This window comes from Cadophora gregata (assembly GCF_030347475.1).
Source record: "Cadophora gregata isolate MNR1 chromosome Unknown scaffold_3, whole genome shotgun sequence".
NCBI lineage: Eukaryota > Fungi > Ascomycota > Leotiomycetes > Helotiales > Ploettnerulaceae > Cadophora > Cadophora gregata.
In genome coordinates this window covers 3,301,332-3,313,599 of record NW_026695926.1, presented here as the reverse complement: position 1 = coordinate 3,313,599, position 12,268 = coordinate 3,301,332, and the positions used below count along the sequence as shown (strand labels likewise).

Genomic DNA, 12,268 nt, shown 5'->3' with positions numbered 1-12,268 from the left:
GCAAGAGAATGAAAATGGACACCGCCTTACGGCAGGAATCCTCATATTGGTAAACAGATGTCGATCGTTTGTGAAAACATCAAATTTCAACAGATGAACTTGCTGCTAACATGACTCTGCTCCGGATCTTGCAGGCGTTGAGAGCAGAAAGTTACCCGACCCTCCGGCTGATGCGACGAATACCCAGCCTGATCCTGAAAAGAATTTGGGAATAGTGGATAAGATCCAAAATGTTTGGACAAAAACTTGACAGGAATTTGATGGCTGGCAAGTATAACAGCACCCTCTTCCCACATTTTATCCTCTACTCCATCATCTTACTCTCATCCTCTTTGCATCTGCCCAAGCTCTCCATACCCTTATCACATTTTCGAATTATAGTTTTGTTTCCTGGCTGAGCCAGAGATCTTTATTTTGTGTTCTCCGTACACTATAGCCAACATGGAAGAACAACGACCCCAACGAGCTGGCAGTGTGTCTACTGTAAAGACATATGCCGGTCTCATGGGCCGACCTCTTGGTCTTGTTATTTCAACGATTGCTACTACTGGTTTCCTTCTCTTTGGATATGATCAAGGTGTTATGTCTGGTATCATTTCAGCGGACCCATTCAATGCCTACTTCCCAGAGACCAAGGACAACTCTGTCTACCAGGGATTCGTCACTGCTATCTACGAAATTGGCTGTTTGCTTGGTGCGATCTTGATTCTCGGTTTTGGAGACAAGACTGGTCGGAGAAAAGCTGTAAGTCTCCACTCTTCTTTTCGTTGAAGCTGTCTGACCGTCCTAGATGATGCTTGGCGGCATTATCATGATCTTGGGAGTCATCATCCAGATCACCGCTATCAAGGGGTCCAAGGCAACTGTTCAGTTAATCATCGGAAGGACCATAACCGGTATCGGAAACGGTATCAACACTTCCACCATCCCAACCTATCAGGCCGAGTGCAGTCGTACCACCAACCGTGGCCTTCTCATTTGCATTGAAGGAGGCATCATCGCATTCGGGACCATGATTGCGTACTGGATCGACTACGGCGCGTCCTATGGACCCGACGACCTGACTTGGCGATTCCCTATCGCTTTCCAGACCATTTTCGGTGTAATTCTCATTGTCGGCATTTTCTTCCTCCCCGAATCACCCAGATGGTTGGTTATGCGAGACCGACATGAAGATGCCATTGATGTCATCGCTGCTCTCAGTGGCCTCGAGACTACGAACGCTCAGGTTACTCTCCAACATTCCCTGATTGTGGATGGCATCAAGGCTAGTGGACATGCTGGAGGACAGGTCCCCTACTCTGCTCTGTTCACTGGTGGAAAGACTCAACATTTCCGCCGATTACTCTTGGGATCAAGCTCCCAGCTATTTCAACAATTAGGGGGATGCAATGCCGTTATATATTACTTCCCAATTTTGTTTCAATCTGCCATTGGAGTCGACCACAACCTTGCCTTGTTGCTCGGAGGAGTCAACATGATTGTTTACTCAATCTTCGCAACCGTTTCTTGGTTCATCATTGAACGTGCTGGTCGTCGTCAACTGTTCCTTTGGGGTACCATCGGACAGTGCCTGAGTATGGTATTGGTCTTTGCTTGTTTAATCCCAGATGATGGGAAGGGTCCTTCGGCTAAGGGAGCTGGTGTTGGTCTCTTCACATACATCGCATTTTTCGGAGCTACTTGGCTACCACTCCCATGGCTATATCCAGCAGAGATCAACCCTCTTCGAACTCGTGGGAAAGCCAATGCGGTTTCGACAATCACCAATTGGCTTTTCAACTTCTTGATTGTCATGGTTACACCCGTCATGATCTCGAACATTAAATGGGGAACTTATCTCTTCTTCGCTATTGTCAACGCTTGCTTCCTTCCAATCATTTACTTCTTCTACCCAGAGACGAAGAAGCGCTCTTTGGAGGAAATCGATCTCATCTTCGCAAAGGGATACCTTGAGAATATCTCCTACGTCAAGGCCAGTTACGATATGCCATTCTTGTCTAACCAGGAGGTAGAAGCTATGTCAAGACAATATGGCTTCATTGACAGTGACGAAGAGACCAAGATTGGAGGTGATAGTAGCGACAATGAGAAGGGTGATGCTGCTTTGAGAAATCGAAATGTTGGCAGCACCGAATCGGTGCCTGTTCAAGACACTGCAGTTGGAGGTCCTCGAAATGACTAAATGAGGCGGAAGCTTCTTCATACCAGAGATGGACTTTGAGTCAATGGCCACCTAAGTACTTTTGTTCTGCAAATTTGTGTAACAGAAGGATGAAATGATGCAGAAGGCATCGCGACGCTGGGTGCTGAATATGGGTTCCGCTCTGATGGAGTTCAGATGCGAGAAATGAGAACTTCGTGACAAGAAGACCTGGATGGGATAGATTTGAGCGCAAAGACTAGACATAGAGCTAGAGAGATACCACAATAGAATTTCTTGATTTACTTTTACCGCGGCATTCATTTCACTTACAGTATCGCACAAGTGCGCAGGATACCTCCTGACCTCATGCCAAGACTCCCCTTGATTTGAATCCGGTGCTCCGAACTAGACCACGGGAATAACCTTTTCTGACGACTACAAACTTGGAAACCACACAATAATTTTCTTTTCAGACCCAGCCAGCCAGTAGTTAGCACCAGTGGGTTCGTGGGGCTGAGACTGGAAGAGGGGTTCTTAGATCGAGGACTCTACCCCGCAACTTACCCCGCGGTCCAGTCCCAGCCAGCTTAGATGGTGCCATTACCGAGATTTTGTTCTACATCTTTATGTCCCCTTCCTTTACTTGCTTGGTTTTCTTCTTGCAAGCCTTTAATATTGCTAAAAGTTGTTCCCGGGTTCCTACAAAAGACAAACAATATGTCGTCACGCACAGTTCCCAAAATAGAAGGGTACACGATCAATGAAGCGAGCGCCGCCAAGATCCGAAAGAGTTTGTCCTCCTTTCCTCCCCGTTCTAAAATCTATAGCACCTTACTTTACAAACTTACTAACAAACTCAGCAATCGACGACGTAACCTCTTCAAAAGACAAAATCCCCGGTTTCGTCTTCGTAGCCGTCAACAAAAATGGCGACGAGATCTTCTCCCACGCCTCCGGCAAACGAGGTGCGGAAACTAAAGAGCCGATGACTCTCGACTCCGTCTTCTGGATTGCATCATGCACGAAGATGGTAGGTGGGATTGCGTGCATGCAGCTTGTTGATCAAGGTAAATTGAGTTTGGATGATGCGGAGCTGGTGGGGAAATTGGCGCCGGAGTTGAAGAAGGCAAAGATTTTGGAGGGGTTTGACGAGAAGGATAGGCCGATTTATAAGGAGAAGAAAACTGGTATTACGTTAAGGCAATTGCTGAGCCATACTTGTGAGTTTTTCTGTTTGAAGTCTATTCTGTGACGGCTTGGGATGAGAGGATGAGGAGTGTCATGTGATGAATACTGATCTTGAGCAGCTGGCTTGGGGTACACTTTCTTCAATCCCGAGATTAAGAAGGCTGGTCTTCCAAGAGGTATCGATGAGTTTTCTGGTCGAATTGAGGACATGGAACCTATTTTGCTATTCGAGCCTGGTGCCAAATTCAACTATGGCGTAAGGACTTCCCGCTCCCCAACTTTACATCACTAACACATGCAGACTGGAATCGACTGGGCATGTGTTCTCGTCGAGCGAGCAACCGAACAATCGCTTTCCGACTATATCAACAACAATATCTTCTCTCCCCTCGGCATTAAGAATATGTCCTTCTTCCCACCACAATCAATGAAAGACAATCTCGCACACATGCACCAACGCTACCCAGACGGCCACATCACCACACGAGAACACCTCCTACGCGGTCCCCTCTACGCCAACACCCCCTCCCAACAAAAGACCATCTTCAACTCCGCTGGCGCAGGCCTCTTCGCCCAACCCCGCGAATACGTCAAAATCATCGCCACCCTCCTCAACAATGGCACCTCCCCAAATACAGGAAAGCAAATCCTCAAACCCGAAACAGTCGACGAGATGTTCAGCAACCAAATCCCAGACATGCCGAATTTCGGACGTGATCCCATCCAAGCTGCGACTCCTGAGCTCACGAACCCGATTCCAGAGCTGTATCCCCAGCCGAAGGAGCAGGAGCAGGGGTGGGGATTGACGTTTATGTTGACTATTCATCCGGGTGCGACGGGGAGGGGCCGCAATACGGCGTGGTGGGCTGGACTGCCGAATTTGTTTTGGTGGGCGGATAGGGAGAAGGGGGTTGGTGGGATGGTGGCGAGTCAAATTGTACCGTTTGCTGATGCGGAAGTTATGGGACTTTGGGCGGGAGTGGAGAGTGCGATTTACCAGGGTTAGGAATAAGATTGAATGTGACTTGTTCTGACATCTGTGTATTATTTAAACCCCCATGGGTCTGTCTCGGTCTTGATCTGTCTACGTTATTATCAGGATAGGAAATTATTTTCACTCAGCAGACAACTTTTATTTTCAACTTCAACTTGGACTGATAATGAGCATGTGCTGCTTCTTCAGAACGAACATCAAGATCAATAAACATTTCACTGTTGTCATGATTTCCGAATGACAGAGGACTCAACTCCCTACTTTGGGTGTAAGTGTCATTATCACGCGGCTGAAACTTCGTCTGGTTTTGACGACTGCAAATATCCTCGCTGCTATTCACGCCATTCACGTCAGTCAGCTGTGAAGGCTTTTGAGGGCAACAAGTGCTTAAACGAGATTCACACAGCGGTAAAGTTGGCCGAGACAATGTCTAAAATTGGAGGTCGAGGAACAACTCACGCATAGTCTGCTACCTACTTACGTGGCAGGTAGCCACAGTATATGCGACAGGCGACATCTTCACAAGCGTGAAGCAAGAACCACTTCTCGCTTAATCTAGTGTAAACAACGCTAAAAGTTTGGCCTACCTAGGTACCCATCTCCATCTTCTTTATCTGCCTTCGCTCTAATTCGATTCACAAGACGCGTCGAAAAATCTCTCAATTGCCAACCTCGCAAGGCCTCCTCGATTTACACCATGGCAACTCGAGTCCCTACCTCTCCTACTGTCAACCTGGAGGAAATGGCGCAGATGGTCCTTCGAAATCCATTGACGCGCACCTCAGCCTCCAGCGCCCCTATATCCCCTAGCACCGTAATTATTGAAGGAACGACTATCGAGGGCTCCGATTCTATTGTTGTTAATGCCACGTTGAAGGACTGCAAGCTTCACAACGTCACAATCTAGAACAGCACTCTAAAGGATTGTGTCGTTAATGGAAGCCTCACTGTCCTGTCTGGGTGCTCTATCTCCGCGTCTAATTTAACCGATGTAAAGCTTTATGACTGCTTCGTTTTCAATGATACTAGTGCCTGCATATCGACTCTGGCATAGTGCTCAGCCCGGAAATCAACCTTCGTCGGATGCAGTCTTGAGCTTACAATAGCCAAGCGCTGCTGCATTCACGATGGAATGATCTCTCAATGTGGTGTTGAGAACTCGGATATCAACGGCGTCGATGACAATGGTGTCGTGCAAGACAGCCATTTCAACGTCTGTAAATTCCAGAATGTGAACTGTGCCAAGTCGAAGCTTCATCAATCTAACAGACTAAACAAGACTATGAGTTCGCCCAATGTGGTCTTGTCCTACCGATTTTCTATCTTTGTAGCCTAGCTTTATCCCCTCGTTACTTCAATATATGTCCTGGTTTCACGAGACTGACATAGCAGTTCTCCAGTCCATGAATGCCTGCAAGTTTACTTTCTCTCCGCTCGCCCTTCGCCGATTCCCGCCCGAGGTCCGCATTCTTATATTCGAGCATGCTGCTGTTTGGGATTTTAAAACTCCAGCTCTTATCAAGGTACTTCGCGGAGATGAAGAGCTATGTAAAGAGGCGTTAGAAGTAATGTATAAGATGTCGACACTCTACGTTTTGGATGAGAACGAGTCTGGCATCCGAGCAATATCAGAATATGCCAAGAACAGTGTTCGAACATTGGCTGTAGGATAAGCCCAGTATCTCATTTACCTAATACTGGATATCAAATTCATATGAACGAGAGGCTCGGAAATATTTACAGGCGGATCATCACAATCCCCCACTTTTGTTGGAACTGACTTCTAAAAGGACCTTGTCCATGCACCCCTTCCAATTTTCAGCATTATCTCCGAAGAAGTCAAGGTTAGTTGAGATTCGAGTCATTTGTGATGATCCTGCCTCAGAGACTAAGACTAAGAGACAAATATTGGAGTGGACCAGAGAAGCGCAGCATATCAGAAAGCTGAATTTTCATGTTTCATACAGATATGACTGTATTGCTATGCCTCGCCGATATCTGAGACGGTACGGTGATATGGTATTGGGGGTCAATGCTGCTTTGGGTATTCAAGGGCTTTTGGACGTGAGTCATAGCTAACTTCACGAGGATTTCACTAATCTAGGTATGTAGAGAGTTACGCCTTCGTCTCACGACACTTGGTTCTGGGAGGCTCCAAAGGGATCAGTGCTGAGATCAAAGACCGAGTACCCAGAGCTAGTGGAAGAATACCCGGGAGGTCCTTAAACAGTTATGGACAGAAAACCTTGGAGTATGAGGTTTGTTGGGACACCTCCTGGCGGCCTTCTAAGAGCCTGACCACGTTCCTTATTTCAGCAACAGGGGTAGCTGAGGATGAGGGTGGGAGGTTTCGGCGGATATCCTAGTGAACTAGACAGACAATCGTACAGTAACTTTCCATAGAACGAGGCCTTCTAGATGAATCTGAGAAAAAGAGAAATTAAATCTCGTCTAAATAGTTAATTTGCGTCCAAGAGCTATGTTGTTTCTTTCGCATGACGTCTGTCATGATTCAAGACCATACTCTAACCTTGACTGCCTGCAACGTCATTCACAACCAATCTCAATGTCTGCAGCCATATTAGTAATCACTCCCTCTCTAGAGCCACTTTATGAGTAGTTGTGAGTGAAGCCGAAAGTAAACACAACAGCACAATTCCGGAACCCCTTAAGCGAAAAACCGTTTGTACTGAACAAACACCGAGACAGAAGCTTAGCAAAACATCATGGCTTGATCCATGTCGCCTGGAATTGCCAAAACAGTCGCCTCAGATTATCCGCAATACACCACCACGACCGACAACTAAGCTCAAAGAGTATATTCCAAGGGATGATATCCGAATGCCGCTCTTGGATCAAGAGGAAAGAGGAGAAGAAGCACGGAAGCCCAAACTTAACATATGGTCACGTGAGCACGAGTCATGGAAGCGAGTCTGCCTGCGCTAAATCCCCAGCCACATATGCAGCCCCCAGCCTCTCCTCAGATTCAACGCGTCTCCAATGAATCACTGGCCACGATGGATTCAAGGTCCTGGATCTCGTCACTGCCACGTTCCAAGGTTTCTATACCAGCAGTAATATATTACTGTATCCCAGGTTGGTACATTTCTTTATGAACTAACCACCAGAATGGCTACGTACATTCCCCATACGCCGGAGTCCTTGCTTCAGAGATCAGACTCGAAGAATCCAGATGCTACCTGTCGAGGTCTGACGACGAGTGGAACACCATGTCGAAGAGCAATTGCAAAGACACCACAATCCTCGCCGAGTCCAAGTCCGCGGAGGAAGTCGAGTCCTGGGAGACCACCCCCGACTCCGGAAGCATACTGCTGGCAGCACAAGAATCAAGCAGGTGCTCATCCTGGGGCTTCGCCACAAGGTGTCCAGTCTGCTACGATAAAAGAGCGAACAAGCGTTGATACACTGATTGACAGGTTGGGATTGTTGGAAGTGGCGGAACGGAAACAAGAGAAACGTCGAAAGCCAGTCCCGAAATCTGAGAATGAGAAACCAAAGATTGAAAGTTCACGACCGGAGCGAACAAAGCCACGGCCACAACCTGCCAGTAACTTGGGTCTCTTTTGCTGTATTGGGATTGCAGACGATGCTAAAAGAGCACCTCGACCTGCGACTCACAGACCTGGAAGACGGACAACAGCACCAATACCACCCAAGGTTTTGAAAGTATCCTCGAGTATGCACCCAACGAGTCACCGACCTTCGATACATCGCGACCCCTCTTCCAGAACAGGAGAGTTTCTATCTCTCATACCGAAGTCAGCATCCCCCCAAATCACGTCACAACTTTTAGCAGAGCTGGCAAAACCAGTCTCGAAGCTGGACAATGAGGGGTACATATATATGTTTTGGTTGACGCCAGAGTCACTTCCTACCACACCACCTGCAGAATTAGCATCCAATCTTCTTGCGCCACCATCTCGACCGATACCAGGACAACGCAGGACATCAGATGCTCTCAATGCCTTTTCCACGACCCTTCCTGGTTCTGCAAATAAGAAGACCATACTATTGAAGATTGGTCGCGCTCAAAACGTATACCGCCGTCTAAACCAGTGGACTAAGCAATGTGGCTACAATCTCTCCCTTATTCGATACTATCCGTATCAAGCCACAACTCTCTCCAATACAAACCTAGATCAACTTCCTAGAACACCTAGGAAGGTTCCCAATGCACACAAAGTGGAACGGTTAATACATATTGAGTTGAATGCACAGAGAGTCCTGGGAGATGGGAAGTGTAAGGCTTGTGGAAGGGAACATAGGGAATGGTTTGAGGTAGATGCTAGTCGAGATGGAGTCAAGAGTGTTGATGAGGTGATTAGACGGTGGGTTGAATGGGGAGAAAGAGATGCTGGAAGGTAGTTTTACGAATAATGACGCATGATTTTACGACAGAATTGGACATTTTACTACAGTTTTCTTATTGCAGGTGTTTTCCAGCGAATGCTATTGGATTAAACTTTCTATTCGATTAAACATTTCCTCTATGCTCAACGTCTTTTTCTACTATTGTCTTCATACTGTCGGTGCCAGCTTAGGGGAATTTGATGGATTTTGAATGGTCTTTTTGCGTCGCTATCCGGCCTCTCGCTTGAATCTGTTTATTCTTTGACGGTAATTCTCCCAGTATTGTATTTGGAGAAAGCCACACATCTAATGAGCGTACCTTAATTGGAAGCCCATTGGCTATGCGGTTCAAACATTTACACGGTGCTCACTTGGCACTTCTCAATTTACAAGTCCCAGGGTTTCAGGCGTAGATTCCGAGCATAAGATCATGCTCCAATCTAAGTTTCACTTGCTTTTTCTGCATGCGCTTGTCTGTTTTCAGTAACTCACCATGACTGTCGACTACTACACAGCAAGCAACAAAAGTTTCTGATATACACGATCTGGCACGAACAGGCATATTCAAGCAAGCATACATTACAAAAAGCTAATTCTAGAATCTAAAATCTACCCTACGCCTTCGCAGTCGAGTATTTCCACCCTTGAAGGTTATTCTGAAGACTCTTATCCAAACTCTCGCGATACTCCGGCATACCACCAGCCCCTAGCTCAAGTCAGCGTATGATCTTTTCATCTCATCTGCAACAGAGCAAAAGAGGGAAACTTACAATTCAAAGGCTCAACCTTCCTCCCAGGAATATTCGCACCCTGGTACCAAGACTTCGCAAGCGGGAAGAGCGTTTCATCCCATTTCTCCTGCATACGCTTACACCAATCCTCCTCCGTCTCAGGCGTACTCTCCAATCTAGTGATCCCCTTCTCAGTAGCAAGCTTAATAGCTTTCTCTACAAACTCGGCCTGGAATTGCGTACAGCTTGGTCCATTACTGAACGCCGTAGGTGCTTGAGGACCGTACAAGAAGAACATATTGGGGAACGTGGGTATTGCGATACCCATGCTGGTCCTGGTTCCGTCTTTCCAGTGATCTGCGATCGTACCTCCTGTCGTGCCGCGGATGTCGAGTTGAGCCAGAGAGCCAGTGACGGAGTCGAAGCCTGTGGCGAGGACCAGGATATCGAGTTTCTCGAAGCCGTCCTTGTGCTTGAGACCGGTTTCTGTGACCTCTATGATGGGGGATTTGTTAACGTCCACGAGCTTGACGTTGTCTTGGCTCATGACTTCGTAGTAATTCTGTTCCAGAGAAGGACGCTTGGTTCCCCATGGATGTGGTGGTTTAGTTGGTGCGAGGATCTCTGCTTTCTTGGGATCGGGGATCCTCTCGCGGGTTTTCTTGTACCAGAATTTGTACGCTTCGTCGTTGGCTTTCTGCTCGAACAGCATGTCTTTGTATGTATTGAGCCAGAAACGGAAGCCGCCTTGCTCCCAGAGGTCTTCATACTGCTTCTCTCGCTCCTCTGGGCTGTCGTCGAAGGTGTTCTTCTCGAGGAAGTCGTATGTGAAACCGGCGAATGTGCCGCGAGTGGCTTCGAATTGCTTCTCGTAGTAGCCGCTCTCTTTCTTGCTCTTCTCATCCTGTGCGTCGAGTTGGTGCTGGCGCATGGGGAGACAGAAGTTGGGTGTGCGGATGAAGCATGTGAGGTGGTCGACTTTGGGTCCAACTTCTTGAGCGACTTGAATACCAGATGCGCCAGTACCGATGATACCGACTCTCTTGCCTTTCATGCCAACATCGTGTTGTGGCCAGACTGCGGTGTGGTAGACCTGGCCCTTGAAGTCGCCGAGGTTCTTGACGGGAGGTGTGTATTTCTTTGAGGCAAATCCAATGCAAGGAATGAACCATCTGCATGACACCTCAGTACCATCAGAGCATTCGACATGCCAGCGGTTAGTGCTCTCGTCGAATCGAGCGCTGTCCACGTGCTTGTTGAACTCGGTATCCTTGTTGACTTCCCATACCTTCTCAACATGATTGAAATATCTTCGGAGCTCTTTCCAGCCAGCATATCGCTCCTTGAATGTAAAGTCCTTCCACAATTCTTCGTCGAAAAGCTGATAGATGGGTGTATCGCTGTCGACGCGAGCTCCGGGATAGCAATTCCAGTACCAGATACCGCCGGATGCCGAGCCTTTCTCGTAGATCTTGACTTTGAGGCCTTGCTTACGGAGTCTAGATGGTCAGTCAAGAACAGACTTGCAATGGCAGAGTATCTTACTTATTCAGCATGGTAAATGAACCGAAACCTGCTCCGACGAGCAAAGCGTCAAGTTCTTCGACTGGTTGAACAGATCCCATTGTTACTGTGTTCGCTTTCTGTCTACAATGAGGGTAATTTGGAATTCAAGAACACAATGCTGGATATCTGTCAGAACAAGGGGGAATGGCAGCTTTAAAATATTCCATCGGGACCCAGGGACCAGGCGCGGAACGAAGCCGAGGAGATATCAAGGAAGTATATCTCATTGGTGCTCCCACGGCCGAAGCTGTCTGATAATGCAAGTGTGATGTAGGAGCTGCACGATGAGGGGTCGCTGCTAGTATCCACAGGGAATCTGGGGTTGCAACCAAGCTCTAATTGGCAGAGCCGCCTTCAGATCGTCAAGTTAGCACCACCCGCGAACTACCCCGCCATCCGGGAATAAGTCTAAATGACTAGATTGAAGCCACAGACGCAGAGGTAGAGAGGCCAGACCCGCAAGTATTTGAATTTGACCTCTTAATCTCGAAGGAAAGGGGAAGGTTCGCCGTCTGGCCGACCCGGAATTGCGGATGAGAAGTGAGTACCGGTGAAGTGGCGTGTTCGTGCCGTGTTATGCATGACTGCGAGTCAGATATGTTGACGTCGTGTTCTGGATTTTTCAGATCTCTCCTTGAGAGTGTTGCAAATGAACTCACAGAGATCTGTCTGCGCGGATATGATTCCGTATTGAGCGACACAAGGGCTCATGTTGCAGCAGAACGCTGGCATATCCACTATCTCGAACCCACTTCTGTAGTTCAAACTTGGAAAAAGGCCGAGCATCCGTAGATGGGTTTGGGATCATGGTGCGGGGTAGACAGAAGCTGTGTTGAGCTTGAGGTTCTTTCGGCATACTTGCCTTGCACTCGGAGAGGGGCAAACTTCAATTCCACTTCGGGATATTTTAAGCGCCTGTGCAGGACTGAACAGAACATCTCTCGGAATAATCTCGGTATTGAGCGCCAAAGGAAGGACAAATGGAAGAGATGAAGGACAAGCGCTGAAATGCTTTCTAAAATCACGTTTTAGAACTATGCCAGGTATCCACGACGTAGAGAAGCTGAAGAGGGCTGCTCAGGCGGAGAAACCATCGCGAAATTTGAAATCAACGCAGTCAGGCAGCGTAAGTCACAAGCACTACTTGGACAGTCGCTGATCTATTGGCATGCGGTGTTTGAGCCTATACGTAAAGTCTCCCAATCTGAAGAAACATTGTGGCATGTCAAGCTTTCGGTGTCTGATAGCTCCCATGCAGATACTGGGATGGAA

General features: G+C 47.7%; 5 protein-coding genes across 5 annotated transcripts; 4 read left to right on the top strand and 1 right to left on the bottom strand.

The window, feature by feature from the left end:
- Positions 1-790: 790 nt before the first annotated feature.
- On the top strand, positions 791-2,185 carry ONS95_009610 (uncharacterized protein; the record flags this gene model as incomplete). The annotated part of the gene is made up of 1 exon (XM_058503211.1): positions 791-2,185. One exon carries the CDS (start codon positions 791-793, stop codon positions 2,183-2,185), a length of 1,395 nt encoding a protein of 464 aa, XP_058362146.1.
- A 678-nt stretch (positions 2,186-2,863) lies between these two features.
- ONS95_009609 (uncharacterized protein) lies at positions 2,864-4,340 on the top strand (the record flags this gene model as incomplete). The annotated part of the gene is made up of 4 exons (XM_058503210.1): positions 2,864-2,936; positions 3,007-3,366; positions 3,454-3,590; positions 3,636-4,340. The coding sequence occupies 4 exons, from the start codon at positions 2,864-2,866 to the stop codon at positions 4,338-4,340; spliced, it is 1,275 nt and encodes a 424-aa protein (XP_058362145.1).
- Positions 4,341-6,311: 1,971 nt separating this feature from the next.
- On the top strand, positions 6,312-6,554 carry ONS95_009608 (uncharacterized protein; the record flags this gene model as incomplete). The annotated part of the gene is made up of 2 exons (XM_058503209.1): positions 6,312-6,392; positions 6,441-6,554. 2 exons carry the CDS (start codon positions 6,312-6,314, stop codon positions 6,552-6,554), a joined length of 195 nt encoding a protein of 64 aa, XP_058362144.1.
- A 744-nt stretch (positions 6,555-7,298) lies between these two features.
- Positions 7,299-11,106, bottom strand: ONS95_009606 (uncharacterized protein). Its single transcript, XM_058503207.1, has 2 exons — positions 10,976-11,106; positions 7,299-10,929 (listed from the first exon to the last, which is right to left on the bottom strand). The coding sequence occupies exons 1-2, from the start codon at positions 11,053-11,055 to the stop codon at positions 9,432-9,434; spliced, it is 1,578 nt and encodes a 525-aa protein (XP_058362142.1). The 5' UTR covers positions 11,056-11,106; the 3' UTR covers positions 7,299-9,431.
- ONS95_009607 (uncharacterized protein) lies at positions 7,458-8,714 on the top strand (the record flags this gene model as incomplete). Its single annotated transcript, XM_058503208.1, has 1 exon — positions 7,458-8,714. The coding sequence occupies one exon, from the start codon at positions 7,458-7,460 to the stop codon at positions 8,712-8,714; it is 1,257 nt and encodes a 418-aa protein (XP_058362143.1).
- Positions 11,107-12,268: the final 1,162 nt, after the last annotated feature.